General features: G+C 41.8%; 2 protein-coding genes across 4 annotated transcripts in view; one reads left to right on the plus strand and one right to left on the minus strand.

Moving 5' to 3' along the window:
* Nucleotides 1-11,420: 11,420 nt before the first annotated feature.
* On the minus strand, nt 11,421-13,186 carry LOC109888660 (C2 calcium-dependent domain-containing protein 4C-like). Its single transcript, XM_020479823.2, has 2 exons — nt 13,017-13,186; nt 11,421-12,852 (listed from the first exon to the last, which is right to left on the minus strand). The coding sequence occupies exon 2, from the start codon at nt 12,826-12,828 to the stop codon at nt 11,512-11,514; it is 1,317 nt and encodes a 438-aa protein (XP_020335412.1). The 5' UTR covers nt 12,829-12,852; nt 13,017-13,186; the 3' UTR covers nt 11,421-11,511.
* Nucleotides 13,187-17,808: 4,622 nt separating this feature from the next.
* Nucleotides 17,809-24,206, plus strand: part of LOC109889363 (talin-2) — a 144,458-nt gene continuing 138,060 nt past the window's right edge. For 2 of the 3 annotated variants that reach the window (XM_031822773.1, XM_020480738.2), the window contains exon 1: nt 17,809-17,916. The gene's annotated coding sequence lies outside the window, so the exon portion shown is untranslated. The remainder of the gene's footprint in view (nt 17,917-24,206) is intronic. The other variant, XM_031822774.1, reaches the window with a different exon arrangement.

Below are 24,206 nucleotides of genomic sequence, written 5' to 3' on the forward strand. Positions count from 1 at the left end.
TTCACTACACCCTCTGTATCCTGTGCATGTGACAAATAAACATAGATTTTATTTGATATAGTATGTGTTTACCAGAGACGGTAATGTGAAGAACATGACCTGCACCAAAGTCAAATTAGGATATAACGTTAGGCCAATGAGACAGTCTCCAAGTTCTAAAATTCTCTGGTATATTGCCCTGCTTTTATTTCGTCACACTCACAACCATAAGAGATTTTCTACAATTGGCTCACCATTAAATAATGATCTTGTTGTGAGTTTATTTTCCTGTAATAATGAAGACAAATGAGTTAAAGTGAAGATGTTGTCAGTTATATGATATGGTCATTATTTGAATTGGCTAGCCAACTAAATTGACATTAGCTACCTAGCGAACAAGCTAGAAAAAAACATTGTTTAGAAAGTTATTTTTAGTTGCCTGGTTTACTAGATTGAAATATACTAAATTCCTTTTTAAATGGGGGGGGGTTAGTTATTCTATTTTGGACAACCAGGCTGCTGATGTCATGCAGCCTGTAGATTTTGTGTTTCTACTTTTTCATAACGACAATGACAAGTTTGAAGTCGGACGACAATAGAATGTTCATGATGTCACTGCGATATCTGTCAATAGACATAGTATACACCAGACTTTAGTCTTTAAATCTTTGATTGTTTAGTAGATAGCCCCACCATCTCTCTTGTGAGGCTAAGGCTTAAGAGGGTGTGAACAATGCTGAATGGGTGTAGACAAAGAAGAGCTCTCCAGTAGGTTTACCAAAACATTCAAGTGCCATTTTCTCAAAAGTGAGGTTACAAATGTATCAGCTTTCAAAGCAGAATGACTTTCCCATTGTTCCTGAGGTAGCAATTATATAGGAAGAGAGACTACAGATTCTGTCAAACAATATTTTTTTTAAAGATTTGTAAAAATGGGGCAGTTTAACAATCCACTGATGGTGCACAGTTTAAAAAAAACTAAGAACTGGATTGGCCGTCTCCTTTTATAGAAAGTACATCCTCTTATCTATGTGACAGTTAGCAGATGTGCAGAAAAAGGGCCTGGGAACTGAGTTGTAAATCTCCACCATTCTCTGTTCCTCCCTGCATTTCCCACATAGCTACAGTACCAGTCAAAAGTTTGGACACACCTACTCATTCCAGGGTTTTTCTTTATTTTTTACTATTTTCTACATTGTAGAATAATAGTGAAGACATCAACACTATGAAATAACACATACTGTATAGACTCATTAAGTAACCCAAAAGGTTTTTTAAAATATTTTTGATTATATGAAGAAGCCACCCTTCGCCTTGATGACAGCTTGGCACACCAGTTCAATGAGGAATGCTTTTCCAACAGTCTTGAAGGGGTTCCCACATATGCTGAGCACTTGTTGGCTCCTTTTCCTTCACTCTGCGGTCCAACTTCTCCCAAAATTGGTCAATTGATACATTTTCAAGGAAACTCAGCAAAAAAAGAAACATCCTCTCACTGTCAACTGTGTTTATTTTCAGCAAACTTAACATGTGTAAATATTTGTATGAACATAACAAGATTCAGCAACTGAGACATAAACAGAACAAGTTCCACAGACATGTGACTAACAGAAATTGAATAATGTGTCCAGGAACAAAGGGGGCTAAAATCAAAAGTAATAGTCAGTATCTGGTGTGGCCACCAGATGTACTGCAGTGCATCTCCTCCTCATGGTCTGCACCAGATTTGCCAGTTATTGCTGTGAGATGTTACCCCTCTCTTCCACCAAGGCACCTGCAAGTTCCCGGACATTTCTCAGGTGAATGGCCTTAGCCCTCACCCTCCGATCCAACAGGTCCCAGACATGTTCAATGGGATTGAGATCCGGGCTCTTCACTGGCCATGGCAGAACACTGACATTCCTGTCTTGCAGGAAATAACACACCGAACGAGCAGTATGGCTGGTGGCATTGTCATGCTGGTGTGTCATGTCCAATCATACAGGTTACAGACACTTTTACCTCGTAACAGCCTGGCGTCACAGTGCCCGAGGTGTAACCCAGAGAGAGAAATCCCTGCCCCTGCCCCTCCTTTACATGGCTTCTGACTTCTGCAGCTTCTTTACATGCACTCCAACTTCTGCCTTTCATAGAGCTCTGTTTTTGTTGTTTTGAAGTAATGTGTATGTGGTTAGAGCAATAGCTAAAGACCTCCGTTTGTGGTAATTATAATCATACTGCTTTCTTGTTAGTTTCAGTTAGGATAAGTTACTCAAATGAAAATCCCTTAGAAAAAGCCCTGGTCAGCCCAGGGAATTACAGGAAATGTTGGTTTATTTCAAGGCATGTTACAGCTGAGTCAACATTTGATACAAAGCTGTCCAACATTATCTGTCCCTATACAGGATCCAGAGACAAAGCCAGCCCACATGAGTATTGTTAAACATTTTGTTTGGAGGGGGGATTGGATGTCTGTGTCAGATAGAGACTTTCCCATGAAAAAGCCCATGTTTTAAAAGGGTACAAGGACACACACACCCATTGCTATGTCACGTTCATCGTAAGGAGGAGACCAAGGCACAGCATGATACGAATACATACTCTTTAATAAACGAAGAAGCACGACGCTATAATAAACCGAGTACTGACACAGGCAAAAACACATTGACAATAACCCACAGATAAACCAAGGAATATGGCTACCTAAATATGGTTCCCAATCAGAGGCAACGATAAACAGCTGCCTCTGATTGAGAACCAATCTAAGCAACCATAGACATATAAACACCTAGACTAGAAAAACCCCTAGACATACAAAAAAAAACTAGACAATACAAAAAACTAAACAAACCACCCCTTGTCACACCCTGACCTAACCAAATAAATAAAGAAAACTAAGATAACTAAGGTCAGGGCGTGACATGCTATCTGGACAATTACAAGGGTGGGGTTTGCAGGTTTTTATGGCAAGCTTCAATCTGCAATGTAAATGATGATTCATGAGTCCTTTTTTCTTCTTCTGTGGGAACTAAAAGCTCTATCCAAGCCTTAACATCGGGTTGATTATTTACCCTGTGAATCTGCCTTTAGTCCTGTTATGCACCTGGAGCAGGGCATCACTATGATATTTTCTGTTGCTTTAATATACATTTTAGACAGATCTGTTACTTAATTCTCCTAAAATTATTTTGTCACCTATTTCCCAGGCTAGCAGCTACAGTGTCTTGCAAAAGTATTTAAAACCCTCAACGTTTTCCACATTTTGTTGTTTTACAGCCTGAATTTAAAATGGATTAAATTTAGATTTTTTTTTGTTACTGGCCTACACACACAATACCCCATAATGTCAAAGTGGGATATTTTTTTTCTAAATTTGTACAAATTAATAAAAAATGTAAAGCTGATTCAACCCCTTTGTTATGACAAGCCTAAATAAATTCAGGCGTAAAACTCTGCTTACAAGTCACATAACAAGTTGCATGGACTCACTCAATTTGCAATAATAGTGCTTAACATGATTTTTGAATGACTTCCTCAACTCTTTACCCCATACATACAATTAACTGTAAGGTCTCTGAGTTGTGCAATGAATGTCAAACACAGATTCAACCACAAAGACCAGGGAGGTTTTCCAATGCCTCTCAAAGAAAGGCACCTATTGGTAGATGGGATTTTAAAAAATTAAGCGGACAATGAATTTCCCTTTGAGCGTGGTGAAGTTATTAATTACACTTTTGATGGTGTCTCAGTACACCCAGTCAATACAAAGATAAAGGCTTCCTTCCTAACTCTGTTGACAGAGAGGAAGGAAACTGCTCAGGATTTCACCATGATGCCAATGGTGACTTTAAAACAGATACAGAGTTGAATGGCTGTGATAGAAAACTGAGGATGCATCAACAACATTGTAGTTACTCCACAATACTAACCTAATTGACACAGTGAAAAGAAGGAAGCCTGTACAGAATACAGATATTTAAAAACATGCATCCTGTTTGCAACAAGGTACTAAAGTAATACTGCAAATATGTGGCAAAGCAATTAACTTTTTGTCCTGAATACAAAATGTTATGTTTGGAGCAAATCCAATACAACACATTACTGAGTACCACCCTCCATATTTTCAAGCATAAAGTTGGCTGCATCCTGTTATGAGTATGCTTGTAATTGTTAAGGACTGTGGAGCTTTTCTGGATAAAAATGAACTGGAATGGAGCTAAGCGCAGGCAAAATACTACAAGAAAACCTGGTTCAGTCTGCTTTCCACCAGACACTGGGAGATTAATTCACCTCTCAGTAGGAAAATAACAGAAAACACTAGGACAAATCTATACTGGAGTTGCTTACCAAGAAGACAGTGAATGTTCCTGAGTGGCAGAGTTACAGTTTTGATTAAAATCTACTTGAAAATCTTTGGCAAGACCTGAAAATGGATGTCTAGCAATGATCAACAACCAATTTGACAGAGCTTGAATAATTTTGAAAAGAATAACGGGCAAATATTGCACAATCCAGCTGCCAAAGGTGTTTCTGCAAAGTATTTACTCAGGGTGTGAATACTTATCCAAATGTAATATTTCTGTATTTAACTTTCAATAAATGTGAAACAAATTTTTAGCTCGCTTATTAAAAAATGTTCTCAGTCATGCATGGAGCTGAACGAGAGTTCTCACTATATAACTACATACACTAATCCAAGGTGGCATAGCAGTTCAGACGTCTTTTGTCCTCGTCTTGTCGTGTCCTGTATATATATATATTTACAACTTTTTCACATACATTTTATTTTTATTTTCCATCAACTCATCTTCAAAACACTCTCCTGCAACCCGCCTCACCAATGTATATTTATAAAAAAGTATTATTTACCTCAGATCTGTAATCCTCCAAGAAGCTAGCCAGAAACTCCAAGAAGCTAGCCTGAAACTAGCCAGAAGCTAATCCAGAAGCTAGTTCAGAAGCTAGTTAGCTCCTTTACTGGCAAATCGTTAGTATTCAGCTAACCACGGTTTGTGGTCATCAGCTATCCTTTAGCTCGAAAATCTATCGCCAGTTCTGTACGGCGCAGCGCGGCTCGGAACGGAACATACCGGACCAATTTTTCTCTCCATGTCCCTGGATTTCGACTGCTCTCTGGACATTCATACCCGGATCTCACAGCTAGCTAGCTGCTATCCGTGTGACTATCGGCCTTCGTCGATTCCGGAGCAAACATCAATTATTCCGGAGCTAGCAAGCTCCGTCAATCACTCCTGAGTTCCATCAATCACACCTGGGCTGCAGTCACCTATCCGGACCCGTTTTACTGCCTTCGCGGAGCCCCACCGGGCCTTCACAACTGGACTGCCGACGTTATCTACCCGAAGGAGTTATTCGGCTGGCTCCTCCGTCGCGACGTTACCTGAACGCCCATCTGCGGCCTGCTAACCGTTAGCTGTCTTACCGGCTGCTATCTGAATAGACAATCGGACAATTTTTTTATTTTTTATTATTATTATTATGTTTTCTTCTTGGGCCTCTATAACTATATCTATTGTTTTTATTTTTGTTGTTGTTGTGTGATTTGGATTAATCCCCTCTACCACACGGAACCCCACTAATCTACTGACGGAACGCAAGAGGTGGCTAACAACAGACCTCCATCCTATGCTAGCTTGCTACCGATGCCCTGGCTAGCTGTCTAAATCACCAACCCACCTCTCCACTCACTGGCCCCTTTTGATCACTCGACTAAGCATGCCTCTCCTTAATGTCAATATGTCTTGTCCATTGCTGTTCTGGTTAGTGTTTATTGGCTTATTTCACTGTAGAGCCTCTAGTCCTGCTCACTATACCTTATCCAACCTATTAGTTCCACCACCCACACATGCAATGACATCTCCTGGTTTCAATGATGTTTCTAGAGACAATATCTCTCTCTTCATCACTCAATACCTAGGTTTACCTCCACTGTATTCACATCCTACCATACATTTGTCTGTACATTATACCTTGATGCTATTTTATCGCCCCCAGAAACCTCCTTTTACTCTATGTTCCAGACGTTCTAGACGACCAATTCTCATAGCTTTTAGCCGTACCCTTATTCTACTCCTCCTATGTTCCTCTGGCGATGTAGAGGTGAATCCAGGCCCTGCAGTGCCTAGCTCCACTCCTATTCCCCAGGCGCTCTCTTTTGACGACTTCTGTAACCGTAATAGCCTTGGTTTCATGCATGTTAACATTAGAAGCCTCCTCCCTAAGTTTGTTCTATTCACTGCTTTAGCACACTCTGCCAACCAGGATGTTCTAGCTGTGTCTGAATCCTGGCTTAGGAAGACCACCAAAAATTCAGACATTTTAATTCCAAACTACAACATTTTCAGACAAGATAGAACTGCCAAAGGGGGCGGTGTTGCAATCTACTGCAAAGATAGCCTGCAGAGTTCTGTCCTACTATCCAGGTCTGTACCCAAACAATTTGAACTTCTACTTCTAAAAACAAGTCTCTCACCGTTGCCGCCTGCTATAGACCACCCTCTGCCCCCAGCTGTGCTCTGGACACCATATGTGAACTGATTGCCCCCCATCTATCTTCAGAGTTCGTGCTGCTAGGCGACCTAAACTGGAACATGCTTAACACCCCAGCCATCCTACAATCTAAACTTGATGCCCTCAATCTCACACAAATTATCAATGAACCTACCAGGTACCTCCCCAAAGCCTTGAACACGGGCACCCTCATAGATATCATCCTAACCAACTTCCCCTCTAAATACACCTCTGCTGTCTTCAACCAAGATCTCAGCGATCACTGCCTCATTGCCTGCATCCGTAATGGGTCAGCGGTCAAACGACCTCCACTCATCACTGTAAAACGCTACCTGAAACACTTCTGCGAGCAGGCCTTTCTAATTGACCTGGCCGGGGTATCCTGGAAGGATATTGATCTCATCCCGTCAGTAGAGGATGCCTGGATATTTTTAAAAAATGCCTTCCTAACCATCTTAAATAAACATGCCCCATTCAAGAAATTTAGAACCAGGAACAGATATAGCCCTTGGTTCTCCCCAGACCTGACTGCCCTTAACCAACACAAAAACATCCTATGGCGTTCTGCATTAGCATCGAACAGCCCCCGTGATATGCAGCTGTTCAGGGAAGCTAGAAACCATTATACACAGGCAGTTAGAAAAGCCAAGGCTAGCTTTTTCAAGCAGAAATTTGCTTCCTGCAACACTAACTCAAAAAAGTTCTGGGACACTGTAAAGTCCATGGAGAATAAGAACACCTCCTCCCAGCTGCCCACTGCACTGAAGATAGGAAACACTGTCACCACTGATAAATCCACCATAATTGAGAATTTCAATAAGCATTTTTCTACGGCTGGCCATGCTTTCCACCTGGCTACTCCTACCCCGGACAACAGCACTGCACCCCCAACAGCAACTCGCCCAAGCCTTCCCCATTTCTCCTTCTCCCAAATCCATTCAGCTGATGTTCTGAAAGAGCTGCAAAATCTGGACCCCTACAAATCAGCCGGGCTAGACAATCTGGACCCTTTCTTTCTAAAATTATCTGCCGAAATTGTTGCCACCCCTATTACTAGCCTGTTCAACCTCTCTTTCGTGTCGTCTGAGATTCCCAAAGATTGGAAAGCAGCTGCAGTCATCCCCCTCTTCAAAGGGGGGGACACTCTTGACCCAAACTGCTACAGACCTATATCTATCATACCGTGCCTTTCTAAGGTCTTCGAAAGCCAAGTCAACAAACAGATTACCGACCATTTCGAATCTCACCATACCTTCTCTGCTATGCAATCTGGTTTCAGAGCTGGTCATGGGTGCACCTCAGCCACGCTCAAGGTCCTAAACGATATCTTAACCGCCATCGATAAGAAACATTACTGTGCAGCCGTATTCATTGATCTGGCCAAGGCTTTCGACTCTGTCAATCACCATATCCTCATCGGCAGACTCGACACTCTTGGTTTCTCAAATGATTGCCTCGCCTGGTTCACCAACTACTTCTCTGATAGAGTTCAGTGTGTCAAATCGGAGGGTCTGCTGTCCGGACCTCTGGCAGTCTCTATGGGGGTGCCACAGGGTTCAATTCTTGGACCGACTCTATTCTCTGTATACATCAATGAGGTCGCTCTTGCTGCTGGTGAGTCCCTGATCCACCTCTACGCAGACGACACCATTCTGTATACTTCCGGCCCTTCTTTGGACACTGTGTTAACAACCCTCCAGGCAAGCTTCAATGCCATACAACTCTCCTTCCGTGGCCTCCAATTGCTCTTAAATACAAGTAAAACTAAATGCATGCTCTTCAACCGATCGCTACCTGCACCTACCCGCCTGTCCAACATCACTACTCTGGACGGCTCTGACTTAGAATACGTGGACAACTACAAATACTTAGGTGTCTGGTTAGACTGTAAACTCTCCTTCCAGACCCATATCAAACATCTCCAATCCAAAGTTAAATCTAGAATTGGCTTCCTATTTCGCAACAAAGCATCCTTCACTCATGCTGCCAAACATACCCTTGTAAAACTGACCATCCTACCAATCCTCGACTTTGGCGATGTCATTTACAAAATAGCCTCCAATACCCTACTCAACAAATTGGATGCAGTCTATCACAGTGCAATCTGTTTTATCACCAAAGCCCCATATACTACCCACCATTGCAACCTGTACGCTCTCGTTGGCTGGCCCTCGCTTCATACTCGTCGCCAAACCCACTGGCTCCATGTCATCTACAAGACCCTGCTAGGTAAAGTCCCCCCTTATCTCAGCTCGCTGGTCACCATAGCATCTCCCACCTGTAGCACACGCTCCAGCAGGTATATCTCTCTAGTCACCCCCAAAACCAATTCTTTCTTTGGCCGCCTCTCCTTCCAGTTCTCTGCTGCCAATGACTGGAACGAACTACAAAAATCTCTGAAACTGGAAACACTTATCTCCCTCACTAGCTTTAAGCACCAACTGTCAGAGCAGCTCACAGATTACTGCACCTGTACATAGACCACCTATAATTTAGCCCAAACAACTACCTCTTTCCCAACTGTATTTAATTTTTATTTATTTATTTATTTTGCTCCTTTGCACCCCATTATTTTTATTTCTACTTTGCACATTCTTCCATTGCAAAACTACCATTCCAGTATTTTACTTGCTATATTGTATTTACTTTGCCATCATGGCCTTTTTTGCCTTTACCTCCCTTCTCACCTCATTTGCTCACATTGTATATATGTTTTTGCTCCATGTGTAACTCTGTGTCGTTTTATCTGTCGAACTGCTTTGCTTTATCTTGGCCAGGTCGCAATTGTAAATGAGAACTTGTTCTCAACTTGCCTACCTGGTTAAATAAAGGTAAAATAAATAAATAAAATAAAATAAGACGTCCACAAAGTCAAAGGGCAGGTCTGTATCACAGTTTTCAGTAGTTACCACAGCCACAAAGTCAAATAGACTGCTATCACTGCAGCTGGCGGAAGAGGACTAACTCAAAATGAGTTTACCTTAGTGATGCATGGATGTTCCAAACTCAGTTTTGGATGAGACTCACTTTATGACCAAAATGATCCTATTTCCACATTGTAGTTAATTTTGACACTAGAATAAATATTTCTGACTCATATTAATGCCATATGGTCCGTTTTCAACGAGATTGGTTGCTTTTAAAGGCAGTCGCTCTTTAAAGCTACATTATGTTACTTTTTGGGAGACCCGACCAAATTCACATTTTGTGTCATTGTCATTGAAAGCAAGTCTAAGAAGAAGTAGATATGTTCTGTGTGCACTATTTCTATGCTTCCCGTTCTTAGTTTCGTTTTTGTACACCAGCTTTAAAACAGCAGAAAATACAATATTTTTACTTATGAAAAATATATTTCACAGTGGTTTAGATGGTACAATCATTCTTTGCACTATACAGTACTAGTGTCTTTTGTCACAAACTGAAATTTGGCGAACTTTTCTCATTTCTGCGATTTCTGCATAGAACATCTTTAAGTGTTTCCCTTAAAACTTCTTAGGGCTGCAATCCCGTTAACGGGATGGATATGACAACAAAAAGCTCAACCCCCCGATTGCTCAGTTTGGCAGCTAGCTCTAGGAAGAGTCTTGTTGGTTCCAAACTTTGTTCATTTAAGAATGATGGAGACTACTGTGTTCTTGCGCCAAGACAGGATATTGCTGCAGACATTTTTTGGTACCCTTCCCCAGAACTGTGCCTCGGCACAATCCTGTCTCGGCGCTCTATAGACAATTCCTTCGACCGCAATGCTTGGTTTTTGCTCTGATATGCACTGTAAACTGTGGGACCTTATACAGACAGGTGTGTGCCTTTCCAAATCATGTCCAATCAATTTAATTTACTACAGGTGGACTCCAATCAAGTTGTAGAAACATCTCAAGTATGATCAATGGAAACAGGATGCACCTGAGCTCAATTTCGATTCTCATCGCAAAGGATCTGAATACTTCTGTAAATAAGGTATTTCTGTTTTTTATTTGTAATACATTTGCAAAAAATTCTAAGGGTGGGGATTCAATAGTTGAACTTTCAGGAGTATGTTGAATGTTGACTGAATCCTCACCTTTAGAAATTTCTGCAAATGTATTACAAATAAAAAACAGAAATACCTTATTTACAGGGTGCAATTTTGAAATTGGGTAATGCATTAACAGTTTCCTTCTTGTCATGTCAGTCACTGCAGACCTTAGTGCGTTATTTATAACTTGTCAGAAATGTCTGGATCAACTCGCCCATGTCAGCTAGCGTTTCGTTATCCGAAGAAATGTACTCCTATGAGTATACAATCTCCGTATGGATGGACCCAGCAGGAATCGAACCCACGATCACCCACGATCATGAGAGAAATTAGCATAGGAAGCAGAAAAAGCGTATGGGGTTGCTAAACACTCAACATCATTCCAGGTTTTCCTGCTGCTTGAATACCTAGACGGCAGAGGGCTGTGGTGGTGCACATCGTAATGGCATGTGCTCCAGACCAGTGTAACTTAAGATCAAAGTGCTTGTGCCCTGGAAAATTACAGCGTTCACAGAGTCGTGTTATCCCAGAATACATGAATAATAAAAAGGGGGCAGCATTCTCAATTAAAAGATGGGTGGTATTTTCTGGTTTTCATTTTCTGATTAACTCATAGATTTCCAATAAATAGGGTTTGTACAAGGTAAGTGGATACGCGTTTTCAGAATTGGTCATTAGCACTGCCCAGCAAGGTTCCTGGTTACCACTGATATTCTAATCCATGCAAAGGTCAGTAAGAAACTACAGGCTTAGGGGGAAAAAAGAGAAACTGAGTCTCTCACATTAGCACATGATGGTCATGTTTACACCTTCCCCTGCTGACAAAGAGGTTCACTAAAAATATTATTATTATTGCTTGCATCAGATGTACTCCAAGACTGTCCTTTTATATAAAAAATAATAATAAGGAAACAGATATTTTTAAATGGTTTAATAAAATCTCTACTCACTAAATAAAATATAATTAAATACATTTCAAGTCAATAATTAATAACAAATTATTTAACTTATAAAGTGATAATGCTTGTTAGTGGAAGTTCAACATCCCCCAGAATATAGTCTCTTTTCATAGTGGACATTTTATTGACAACTTTAAATCTCAGGGAGCGTTGGCCGAGATCTGAGATGGCATCAAAGAAAAAGTCCTCATTGAATATGGGGTTATGACACTTCCTGATGACTGTGCTACGCTGCTTTTGGACCTTTCCAGGCACCAGGGAGAGGCTGAAACTGCAGTTTATACTCTTGGGGTCCACCGAACGAGTATATAGCCCCTCAGCACTGATGAGCCGCACCCGCAGCCTCTGGTTATCAGGACAGTATTCTGCAGAGAGACGCAGGAGGCCATCCTTCCCTATTGGGATCAAGCTCTCCCTCATCACCCTTTCCTTGTGCAGAACCAAGTCTGTGGGGAAGATGGTAGGAGGAGCCAGACCGAAGCTTGGTGGAAGGCCCTCTACCAGCCCCTCTGACGCCCTCCTTATGACATTGGGGCTATTGTCCGTGGAGCTGCCCTCGTCTGTCGACAGGGAGTTGTTTCTGGACACCACGGTCTTTCTGATGTTTCTGGAGAGAAGCCTTTCATGACTCAGTGTTTTGAAGAGGGAAGACTTGGGTGGGGACCTGCTCAGCATTGGGGAGCTGAAAGGGGATGACTCAGCTGACGAGGTGGTGTCGCTGTCCACTGTGCCCTGTCTGTTGAGGGTATAACCTCTGGGGGACAGTCTGGAGGTCAGGGTGTGGAGACTAAAGGAGGAAGGGGAGGATGACAGGACGGTGTTGGACCTGCTCCTGGGGAGCAGCAGCGGTGTGCCACAGGACCCAGGGTCATTGTGGAACAGGGACTCCTTCCTCCTGGTGTGGGGGCTCTCCAGCAGGGTACAGAAGCCGTAGCAGGTCTGGGCTTTGGCCATGTGGGGCAGGGAGAGGGCTGCCTGGCTCTGAGGGTCTGCGTTGGTGGTCTCCTCATCATTACAGTCATAGGGGCTCTCGTCCACACTCTCCACCTGAATGATGTGTGGGTTGATGAGCTCTCGTGCTGGGTCCTCCCTCTTAGGGATCCCCCTCTCCCGCTCAAACAGTGACACCTTGGGGGCCTGGCGACTCTGCTCTTTACCTTTCGCCTCCTGTAAGGGAGGGATCTTAGGAGGGATGCAGAACTCTGGTATAGTGTCTGGGGTGATGACGTTAGGACACAGGGAAAGTCTCTTGTGTTTGTTAACTTTCTCTCCAAACATGTCTCCGATCCTGAAGCTGTATTCTGTTGAGGGGAGAGGCAGGTTGGGTCTCTCTGCGGACACACGGATCTTCTCCAACACCCACATTAGTTCTCTGACAGGGCTTGGAAACTGCAAAAGGAAAAGGAAATCCTCATTAGATAACAGAAATGGACCCAAATCACAGGCAATCAAAAATGATATTTAAAAAAAACAAGTTAAATACTTTTTAGAAACACAAATTCAACTTTATATTGAAAGCATTGAGAAAAGGTCAATCTTGAAGTTAAGCTTACCTTTTGTGAATGAGATGTGAGCAAATCCAACACTCTGTCCTTACAGACAGGCTTGTGAGATAGATAATAGATAATTATTGTAATAGTAAAGTTTTTATAAGCAATATCTGAGGCTCTCTATAAGTAGCAGGCTCAGGCTCTCTCTTGTTAAGACCAGCTCCTCTGTAAGCGACTGACAGAGAGCTGCAGGCTGTTTAAATATGGCCGGGTGATGGGGAGGAGACCAGGATGACTTCCATACACCCTTCAGTGCTCGGACAAGAACCTTCCTCTCTCTTTGCTCACCTGTTCCCATGGAGACACCCAAGCCACAACAGCAGGGGGAAAGGCCAGCATGATAAGACAACTGAACTACTTTCAAATTGAACACATGGATTTGACCAAAGGAATACATGTTAATTGTTTGTTTGATTTCCATTTATGCAGATGAGCAAGGAAATGTAACTTTGGGTTGTTCACACAAATAAAGTGAAATGGTAAGATTATGGCTGAGGCCTATTGGTGAAATTTATTGAATAGAATAAGATCAAACCTCTCTACATCAATTAATTACAGGAAAAAACTATTGCTTGCTTAAGACACTTTAATATGTGCTTGATTTATTATTGACGTCAATCCGTAGTCTTTGAGTCAAGTGAATCTTTGTCCATTTATGTTGCTGAGAATATTTGTTAAATCCACATACATGTGTCCCTTTCATATCAATAGTACTTACAGTTTTGCTATGAAAGAACTGAGTCACTGTAAAAATAGCCTAAGTGTATAGATGTTGCAAAGCCACACACTGAAATCACAATATCCGACAGGTTTGTTTGTCATCCTCTTTTATCGATTTTGAATGCAACACACTATCATTTCAAATCACATGAATACTCAATAGCCTGCTATAAGTATTTTCTATACAGGTCACCACCTTACTGTAGCACATGTATTTGTATTAAATGTAACCTTCATTTAACTAGGCAATTCAGTTAATTAAGAACAAATGCTTATTTACAATAACAGCCTACCCCAGCCAAACCTGGACAAATTGTGCACCGCCCTATGGGACTCCCAATCACAGCCAGATGTGATACAGCCTGGATTTGAACCAGGGACTGTAGTGACCTCTTGCACTGAGATGCAGTGCCTTAGATGGGGGCGCCACTCAGGAGCCCAGTATAATGACCGTGATATTGGCATGAAGATTACAACAGTTATAACTGGACTTGTTGAGCAACTCTACAACACAACGCTACTTTGAAAACAAAACAGATCACGCTCTCACATTATTTTAGTCACTTTGAAATTAAAACACAAGTCTAACAGGTCTACACAATGCAACCTGCCTTAATTCATGCCAGGGGTACCCTCTTGTGGTGGGAGAAGGATCAGCTTTTATGCCATAAAAACTATTCTATTTTGGACAGTAAAAGAAGATGAGAGCCAGTGGAGCAGCATGGACACCCCCAATACTTTACCCATAGAGATCACGGATCATTCAATTCTTATTAAAACCATGTCACACCTCAAAAGGCATGGTGTTAAATGGTAATTGACATTGTGTAGGTTGATTAGTATCCAGTATAAAGCTGCAGTACACCTTCAATATTCCCTTTGACCCTCCTCTCTGGGTTTCATAGAAAAGCTCAGTTCTCTAATGGCCAAAGTTCAAGTGGAGTAGCTTAGTAACTATGTGCAACCACACCATTAGACAGATGGTGGGATCATACCTAATGCTATCTCAAGAGTTAAATGTAAAGAGTGGAAGAAATGTTGTTTTTAAAGGTCCAAACTTATTGTGGTTTCGTCAGCTGCACCTTTTACACGGATTCCAGACAGCGGAGAAAAAGGGGAGAGTGTTTCAAGATCAAATCAAGTCAACATCCCTTATGATCTATTTAGATTTGCATTTGGGTTTCAAAGCCTATACTTTTCTTTGTCTCATCCTATTCGATCAAATTTCTTTTTTTAAACTAATCCGATTCATAGTTCACTTAAATGTTATCTTTTTAGATGAACTAAGGTTAATGAGGTTTTTTTGCCTCAGAAACTGAAGTGTGATACCAGTTGTCTCATTAGCTTAACCAAATGTATGTGAACCTTGCCCCAGTGAGCTGGATCTGGCAGCAATAATCATCCAGTGCTGCCAGGTAATAATGTACATGTGTTTGAGGGTCACCTCAACCATAACCTGTTTTCCATCTAAAAGTAATACTATGCCCTTTCATTCCAAACAGGGGGTTACATTCTGTAGGATAATGTATTCCCCCTTCAGAGTATGTAACAGGCTTTCAGTCACCAGGCTGTCCGTGTGTTCATTCACTGCAGCCAACAGAGGGCAACATCTAGCTAGGTAGAAAACATACATTTGTCTTAAATTTGTCTCACACAGATCCCTATGTAGAATGATGGAAACTCTACCTGGCCTACCTGAGGAAGTACTACTATATCAGGGATACTGTTCTTTCATATCCTGAAGGGACGCCGCAATGGTTCACATAGAAGGGGCCAATATGGGGGTGTTCTGTAACCAGGCCTCGTCACAGCTCTCCACTAACACGGAGATCCACATATTCAGCACAAATGTGATGCGAACCCTGAAAAACCACACAACCCCTAATCAATAAACTACAAGTCTTCATCGACAACTGCCTACGTTATGTACGGAGGATATAATGGCCATTTAAAATAGATACATACTCATGAAAAACACAATGGACAATTAACTGGACTACTACAACCCACAAGAAAAGAGAAAGCAGAGAAGGCTAAAAACCAACTGGAGACACTCCACTCTACAAAAACTGAGTACAGCGGGCAAAAGCCCTGGCACAAAACAGAAATGCGCTTACAAACAAGTATATTAGGCCACCAGCTATATCATCCTGTCACCGGCCACATCATCATGATATGGAGAGTCGGGCAGTGACACTTTGCTTCTTGAAAGTCCAATATCTTGAAAACTTGGCGTCTGACATGCAAAACGTTTTGGGACTGTATCAACAGTGGACTAATAAATCAAATACCAAAAGATAGTTTTTGAGTGGATTTTCCCTTTAACTCTGTCTGAAGAACATTTCAAACTCCTGGTTACTTTTGGATCGGAACAGCTATTCATCCCAACGCGCACTGCCAAAGGGCGTCCTAACCACAGGTGCTCACTGTTATTGATTGGTGTGACGTCATTGGAGAACGTCACTTTGCCTAATATTAAATTATGTTTATTATTGGGTGTGCGTTAATAGATATGAATACTAAGGCCTAAATAATAAGGCCTAAATTAATAAGGCCTAAATAATTACTGGAAATATTTTGAGATGATTCATATTTATTATAAAGGTTTTAGGCAGTTTCCCTTTTGTGTGGCAGTCTGCTATAGTTTCTGTAACAGAGAGGGGCTATAGGCCTAATGTACATAGTTGCTGTGAGCTGTGCCATGACGCATAGACGTTTGTATTGAGCTGTATAAGTATCTTAAAATGTTTATACTAACTAATGTTGATAATGTTTCGTATACCCTCTGTATATGATGATTGTGTATAGACATTATGGGCAGTATATGAATAGAAAAGGGGTGTACAGCAGTAGTTATATATGATAGGCCTTGACTAGAATACAGCACATACAGTACATGTGAAGGGATAAAACAGTAGGTAAACATTATTAAAACGACCAGGTTTCAATGACGATGTACATAGGGCAACAGTCTCTAAGGTGCAGGGTTGAGTACCAGGTGGTAGCCAGCTAGTAACTGTGAATACAGTTCAGGGCAGAGGCCTGCTAGTGATGACTGTTTAACAGTCTCTGTCCCAGCTTTGATACACCTGTACTGTCTACGCCTTATAGATGGTACAGCGGTGAACAGGCTGTGGCAAAGGGGGCCAAGCCAAATTTGGATGGTTGTTGAGTCAATTAGACCATGCCAATTTGAAGCTTATCTTATTTCAAGCTTATCATGTTATTTCAGAATATTTTGCCAAGGTAGCTGGCTAACTCCTTGATCCTGCTTTGTAGTTTACCCCTCTGCACCCTGCCACCGTAAATAAACCATTAGGCCCATATGCAATTGAAGACGTTGTAAGCCTGCCTTCCTACATCTCCCTTGGCTACCCTGGGCCCCCTATTATTTTACATAATAACAAGACACATACAATACAATGCCATTCCTGTTACAACGTTACTATACAGGTAAGTTATAGCACAACATACTGCAAAGTGTTTATTATAGTTACCTGCTGGAGTTTTGGGCAACTGTCTAAACATATTGTAGGTCTATTGTGGAGTGTGGAGTGGGCCTAAGTTTACAAAATGGAGTGCAATCATAAGTTGCTTTACCATTTCCATGCCAGATTCATTACAGCAGACATTTAAATAATATGATATGAGCAATGGTTTCTCTAAATAAATCAAATTACGTTGTGTGCTTCATGTATGCCTAAACTAATGAAGACACACATTACTAATAGAATGCTAAATGACTCCAACCAACGCTACATTTTCTAGCCCATTACCAGGGAGTGTGTTTTCATTATGTTTCAAATTCCATCCATTTGAGGGGAAATACATGCATCATACGTGCACATAATCCCCCCCCCCCCCCCCTCTTTCTCACGCTCTCACCTGCTCATTCTCCCTCCCTCCATCCCTCAAACGCACACACACACGCATTGCATTACTGTAAAATATGAAGATGCGCCAAGTGCTTTGGTATACATACATACTGCTACAATTGTCAACCTACTTTATGGTAAAGAGAGGCTGGATCCAAACGTATGGAGTGCGAGTGTGTGACGCGCTTCCTCTTTTCTGCGCACAGAAGTAGGAGGGGCTTGATACGGTGGAGGCAGGACTGCTGCTGCACAGTGTGTGTGTGTACATCCAATTCAGCTCGAACGCACTAACGAGTGACAGATTTCAGGTAGGATTTAACGTTCTTTTATCGTTCTAACGTGTTTTAACACTGACGTTTTAGGTTGGTATGTGTACTGGCCAACGGGGCTGTATGGTAGCCTATGTCATTACGGTATTTGATTCGAGCGCTCTAATGCATTACACATAATGAAAACCTATGTTCAGTCGTTCTGATTCAGACTCAGAACTGACTTTTAATTTATCTTGTCTATGGGTGTCGCATAAATTCAATATTTAACCAGTTTTATTTTTGACTAGGGTACGTTGCAATTTCATGTGTCGTTTGTCCATAATTGCATCATTGATATAATTGCACCTGACACTGCAAACATGTACGTTATTTAATATGTGACAATCATACAACTTCATTAAACATAAGTGGCAAACTTAAGTAAATTCCTGAACCTCGAGCTAATGGAAAAACATTCAATCCAGTCTCCAGTGCTGTTATCGGAAGGATGTGCGAATTTAAGAGGCATTCCCATATTGATGTTGCTAACGTTTGATTTTCTGTAGGCTACTTTGAAGGTTCCATAGTCAGTACTGTCATCGCTAGTGTGAATTTGCCGCCATATCATAATGGTAGCCGATGTCTGAAACCTATCAATGCCATGTTATCAAAATTAACCAGTAATATAATTACTGTAACCCAATACACCACTGGGCTGCTCTACTGCTAGTTTACATCAAGACAAGACAAAACAAAATCAGATTATGATATTAGGCTGTAACCCAATAAATCGTGTCCATAGGCGCATCAGTGGTTAAAATAAGAACCTGATTGAAATGTTTTATCAAGGTTGATTGTTTTCCTGTAGCCTATATGTAGTTTGATTGCAGAATGACTTTAAACAACTAGCCTCCCACTCATAGCATAAGCTTAGCAGTTTACATCAATAGCCTATGATGCTGTGTCCATGTCAGAAGCAGAAGACAGGTTGCGATTACTGCTACTCCTGCCTTCTTGTTCATGCATTTCCAGACCCGAGTTGCGCCCATATTTGGTATCGGAAGGCTACAGATTAAGAGATTTTAAACCATAGTGTCCAAAGGTGCATTCCAGGACAGTCATAAATAATAGGTCCACATTTACCAATCAGGGATCCTTTTTACATTTCTGTCCATCAAACCATTTGGACTAGTATGAATGCCCATATTAGCATGCTCCATATATCAAGATGTGAAATTGATAATAGAGGCACAACAGACACAAAATAAAGGAAATATCTTGGTAGCCTATAAGTGTGATATCTTGTGCTCAGCTTTTGTCAAGCTGCTACATAGTTGATATGCCTGAGGGCATTCTGCTCCACAGTAAGCTTCCTTGTTTGCTATATGTGGACCATTCATGTGACAGGTTTCCCACCAGTCTGACATGCTGAATTCCACACTGACCCTTAACCCTTACCCCCCAGGCACCCCTGTAGATCTGAAAGGAATGCTTATGTGTAATGTCAAGTTTTTAACATATTGCTTAAAGCTATCCAGCCCTTTCAGAGCTACGTAAGTGCCTTAGGGGCTGGGGGTTTAATTAGGCCGAGACTAAAATGTCTAAAGTACATCTTTGGCCTTATCAATCACATAGACATTCCATGCAGATTCTTTGCCTGCCCACTCCCCATGTCAGTTGGCAGTGTGCCTTCCTACTCCCATGAGTCAGCTGTCTATCTCTGCATTGCCACTGGAGGAGCTGGAACACAAGTCCTCTATAATGTATGTCAGTCACTATTGGTGGCTAGAGGAAGGGCTCTCTGAAGATCACGTTGACATGATGTGCCAAGAAAGATGCGCTTGAGACTGTAGGCTGCTGGAACGGATTGAAGAATTCTAAACCTCTTATTGCAAAGGGATTGTGCTGGATGGGTCAATTGATGAGGGTGTGTTAATTTCACCCTAGCCACTAAACTGATGTGTGCCAGACTTAAAATACACTCCAGGACTTTGCATAGAGTAATGATATCTGAATGTCATATACTCTTTGAAGAATATGATATTGAAGGATAAGGGTATGTCTAGAGTGTTCAGGTGTTATTCATAGGGATGGGCATTTGACATCTTTTGACTGTTCGAGTACTTGAATAAAACAAATAATACATTTGTTTCGAAGGCCCGCACTGGGAAAAAATCTGTATGCATTTGTCTACACTCAGCGGACAGTTTATTAGGTACACCCATCTAGTACTGGGTCAGATTCCCCTTTGCCTCACGAACAGCCTGAATTCTTCAGGGGGATGGAAACATCGCTCAATTGGTATCAAGGGACCGAAAGTGTGCCAGGAAAACATTCCCCACACCATTACACCACCGGCAACAGCCTGTACCGTTGACACCAGTCAGAATGGGGTCATGAACTCATGCTGCGTACACCAAATCCTGACTCTGCCATCGGCATAACTCAACACGAACCGGGATTAAACGGACCAGGCAATGTTTTTTTCCACTCCTCAGTTGTCCAGTGTTGGTTATCACGTGCCGACTGGAGCCGCTTCTTCTTGTTTATAGCTGATAGGACTGGAGCCTAGTGTGGCCGTCTGCTGCAATAGCCCATCCGTGACAAGGACAGACGATTGTGATTTCCGAGAAGCCGTTCTGCACACTGCTGTTGTACTGCGCCGTTATTTGCCTGTTCTTGACCGCCTGTTAGTTTACACGATTCTTGCCATTCTCATTTGACCTCTCATTAAACGAGCTGTTTTCGCCCACAGGACTGCCACTGGCTGACTGTTTTTTGTTTGCCACACCATTTTTGGTCAACTCTAGACACTGTCGTGCATGAAAAGCATACTGGGCCGGCCGTTTCTGAGATGCTGGAACCGGCGCGCCTGGCACTGAGGATCATATCATGCTCAAAGTTGCTACGGTCACTTGTTTTGTTCAATCGGACATTAACTGAATGCCTCAATGCCTGTCTGCCTGATTTACAAGGCAAGCCACGTCCACAGTACTCACTGTCTGTAGGAGCAAACCATTGTTGTGTACCCAATAAAAATAAAAGCAAGTGCCATGTAAGGTTAAGGTTTCAATAAATTAATATCAACTGCTTATATTATATCGTAGAACACAATCTTCAATAAGGCAGTAGCCTCAGCAGTGACGCTTGCTTGTAGAAGCCTATGGCTGTGCAATGGCATTGCCTTGTTTTGTTAATTTAGCAGACAAGACCGACACTCTTATTTCCTGAGCCCTTATCACAGTGAAGACACCTATTTTATAGTAAAAAAAACCATGATGTAATATAACAAAATGAAATAGAACCATATTTTTTTCCAATTGTAAAAGAGTTGCCAGTAGAAATTCATGCGCATCTCATGCCTGGAACAGTTATTCTCAGAGTGATAATTTGAAACGGGGCTCAATTTGGCGAGTTGAAAGACATGTTTTTTTTCAGGGTTTTTTCAGGTCTTCTTTTCAACATACAGAAGTTTTATTTAGTTTATTTTTCCTGTTTGGAATTTTCTAAATGGATGAACAATTCCACGTTGAACACTGCCTGGTAACTAATTGTGGTGAGTAGGCATATGCTTAATGATTCTGATGAAGACACGGAGCGGATCTCTTTTCAGTGTGGAAGCTGTCTATGTTTAGTGGGTTATAGCCTATGCTAACAAATTCTAAATGACAGTAACAGTTAGCAAAGTAGCTTAAGCAGAAAATAGAAGGGACACAATTCTTCAAAAACTACAGCTCATTGTTGGAACACATATTTTCCTACTTCAATCAACCAGTCCATGTTGAATTTGTGATAAAGCTGTCGTCAATTGTCAAGGAATGTTGCTTGTGTATCCCATCAGTTGGATACGTTTTTATAGGGATTTATTACTGTAGGCCTAGCGGGAGCTTGTGTGCGCACTCAGCACGTGTGTAGAGAGAGCGACACGGAGGTTAAAGGAAATTAGGGAGAAGAACATGTGATGCTTGGCTTGTTTTTTTGTTGTTTTTGTGCCCCGCAAATGCACATGGAACACTAGAGTCAAATGCAAATTAACATAGTCTTCAAAACAACATTTCACTTGCCTGTTCAGGCAGCCACAAAGCACATTCCACTAAATAGTTATACAGTATTTGAAAATGATTTGATCGCTAGTTAAAGATCAAGCTTTGACATCCATTCGAATACTCAATTTCTCATGCCCATTCCTAGTTATGCATCCACACTGAACCATTCCAGCGCAAACTCTTGGCCAGTCCATTTTCAGAGATAGTGGGACCTCCGAATGATTCTACAGTACAGAGAATCTGTGCTCCGTCAGTCTGTCTTGTACACAGTTATATTTAGCTAACATTACCACAAGTGTCACAAGCTCAGATGGAGCACGCACTTGCCAATGACGACTGATAAAATCCTATTCAATTAATCAAACATCACCTCATGGAAACACAAAGGGGAATTGTGCAGCTATTGATCCAGAGGTTACAATATCAGCAGCACTGTACCACTCTTAAAACTGTCTGAGGCACACAGCACATTTCTAGATCCCAACAGAGTAGTCATGTCCATGGGTCTCATTCTACCCTATATTCTATCAGTTGTTGATCTAGCCAATAGACATCACAAAACAATATATAGGCCTACCTACAGTAGTAGTGTAGACAATAGACAAGTGAAGTAATCCTGTCTCTTGTCATGTGTGCACACATCAGATTATATTCAACATGCATTCAGTGCTGTCAATACGCACTGAAACCTGGTATCAGGTCATACAGTAATTACTATCAGTTTACCTCTTATTGACTTATCCTCATCTAGCTGGAGTACATAAACTTCAGCTATCTTTTTAATCATTTGGACATTGCCTTTGCCTAATCACAAGCCATCCATTTAAGAGGCCATTATGAAAATCACTCTGGATTATGGGAAGCTGTTAAGGTCTCTGTTATAACACACTCTAATTCATTCAAAAGTGCCCTCCTTGTGTAAATTATTCGATTTTATTGTGTTCTGGGGAATTACTAGTATTTGAGATCCCATATGGGACTGGGAGACGGCACACTCCAATTACCAGTGGCCCATGCTAGATAAATATATTTTTTCATTTTTGGCAAATTAAGGCATTTTGTGGCATGTGTTTTAGATAAACAGGTGCTACTGACAGTCTAATGAACTGTGCTACTCTCTTCATCACTCATGATCAAAGGCTTGAATAAGTCCAATTACACTGAACAGAAATCTAAATGCAACATGCAACAATTTCAAAGGTTTTACTGAGTTACAGTTCACATATTGAAATAAATAAATTAGGCCCTATTCTATGGATTTCACATGACTGGGAATGCAGATATGCATGTGTTGGTCACTTATACCTTAAAATAAAAAGGTAAAGGCGTGGATCAGAAAACCAGTCTGTATCTGGTGTGACCACCATTTGTCTCATGCAGCGCGACACATCTCCTTCGTGTAGAGCTGATCAGGTTGAATGTGGTCCCACTCCTCTTCAATGGTTGTGTGAAATTGCTGGATATTGGTGGGAACTGGAACACACTGCCTTATACGAGCATCGCAAACATGGTCAATGTGTGACATGTCTGGTGAGTATGCAGTCCATGAAAGAACTGGGACATTTTCAGATTTCATGAATTGTGTACAGCTCCTTGCGACATGGGGCTGTGCATTATCATTCTGAAACATGAGGTGATGGTGGCGGACAAATGGCACGGAAATGGGCCTCAGTATCCCGTCACGGTATCTCTGTGCCTTCAAATTGTCATGGATAAAATGCAATTGCGTTGGTTGTCCGTAGCTAATGCCTGCCCATACCATTACCCCACCGCTACCATGGGGCACTTCGCTTGCCCACACGACACCATATATGCTGTCTGCCATCTGCCCAGTACAGTTGAAACCAGGATTCATCCGTGAAGAGTACACTTCTCCAGCGTGCCAGTTGCCATCGAAGTTTAGCATTTGCCCAATGTAGTCGGTTACAATGCCAAACTGCCGTCATGTCAAGACCCTGGTGAGGAGCTTCCCCGAGACAGTTTCAGAAATTTTGTACAGATATTCTTTGCTTGTGCAAACCCACAGTTTCATCAACTCTCCGGATGGCTGGTCTCAGACGATCCCGCAGGTAAAGGAGCCGGATGTGGAGGTGCTGGGCTGGCGTGGTTACATGTGGTCTGTGGTTGTGAGGCCAGTTGGATGTACTGCCAAATTCCCTAAAACGATGCTGGAGGCGGCTTAGGGTAGAGAAATTAACATTATATTCTCTGGCAACAGCTCTGGTGGACATTCCTGCAGTTAGCATGACAATTGTATGTTTCCTCAACTTTAGGCATCTGTGGCATTGTGTTGTGCGACAA

This window comes from Oncorhynchus kisutch, linkage group LG4 (genome assembly GCF_002021735.2).
Source record: "Oncorhynchus kisutch isolate 150728-3 linkage group LG4, Okis_V2, whole genome shotgun sequence".
Classification (NCBI taxonomy): Eukaryota; Metazoa; Chordata; class Actinopteri; order Salmoniformes; family Salmonidae; genus Oncorhynchus; species Oncorhynchus kisutch.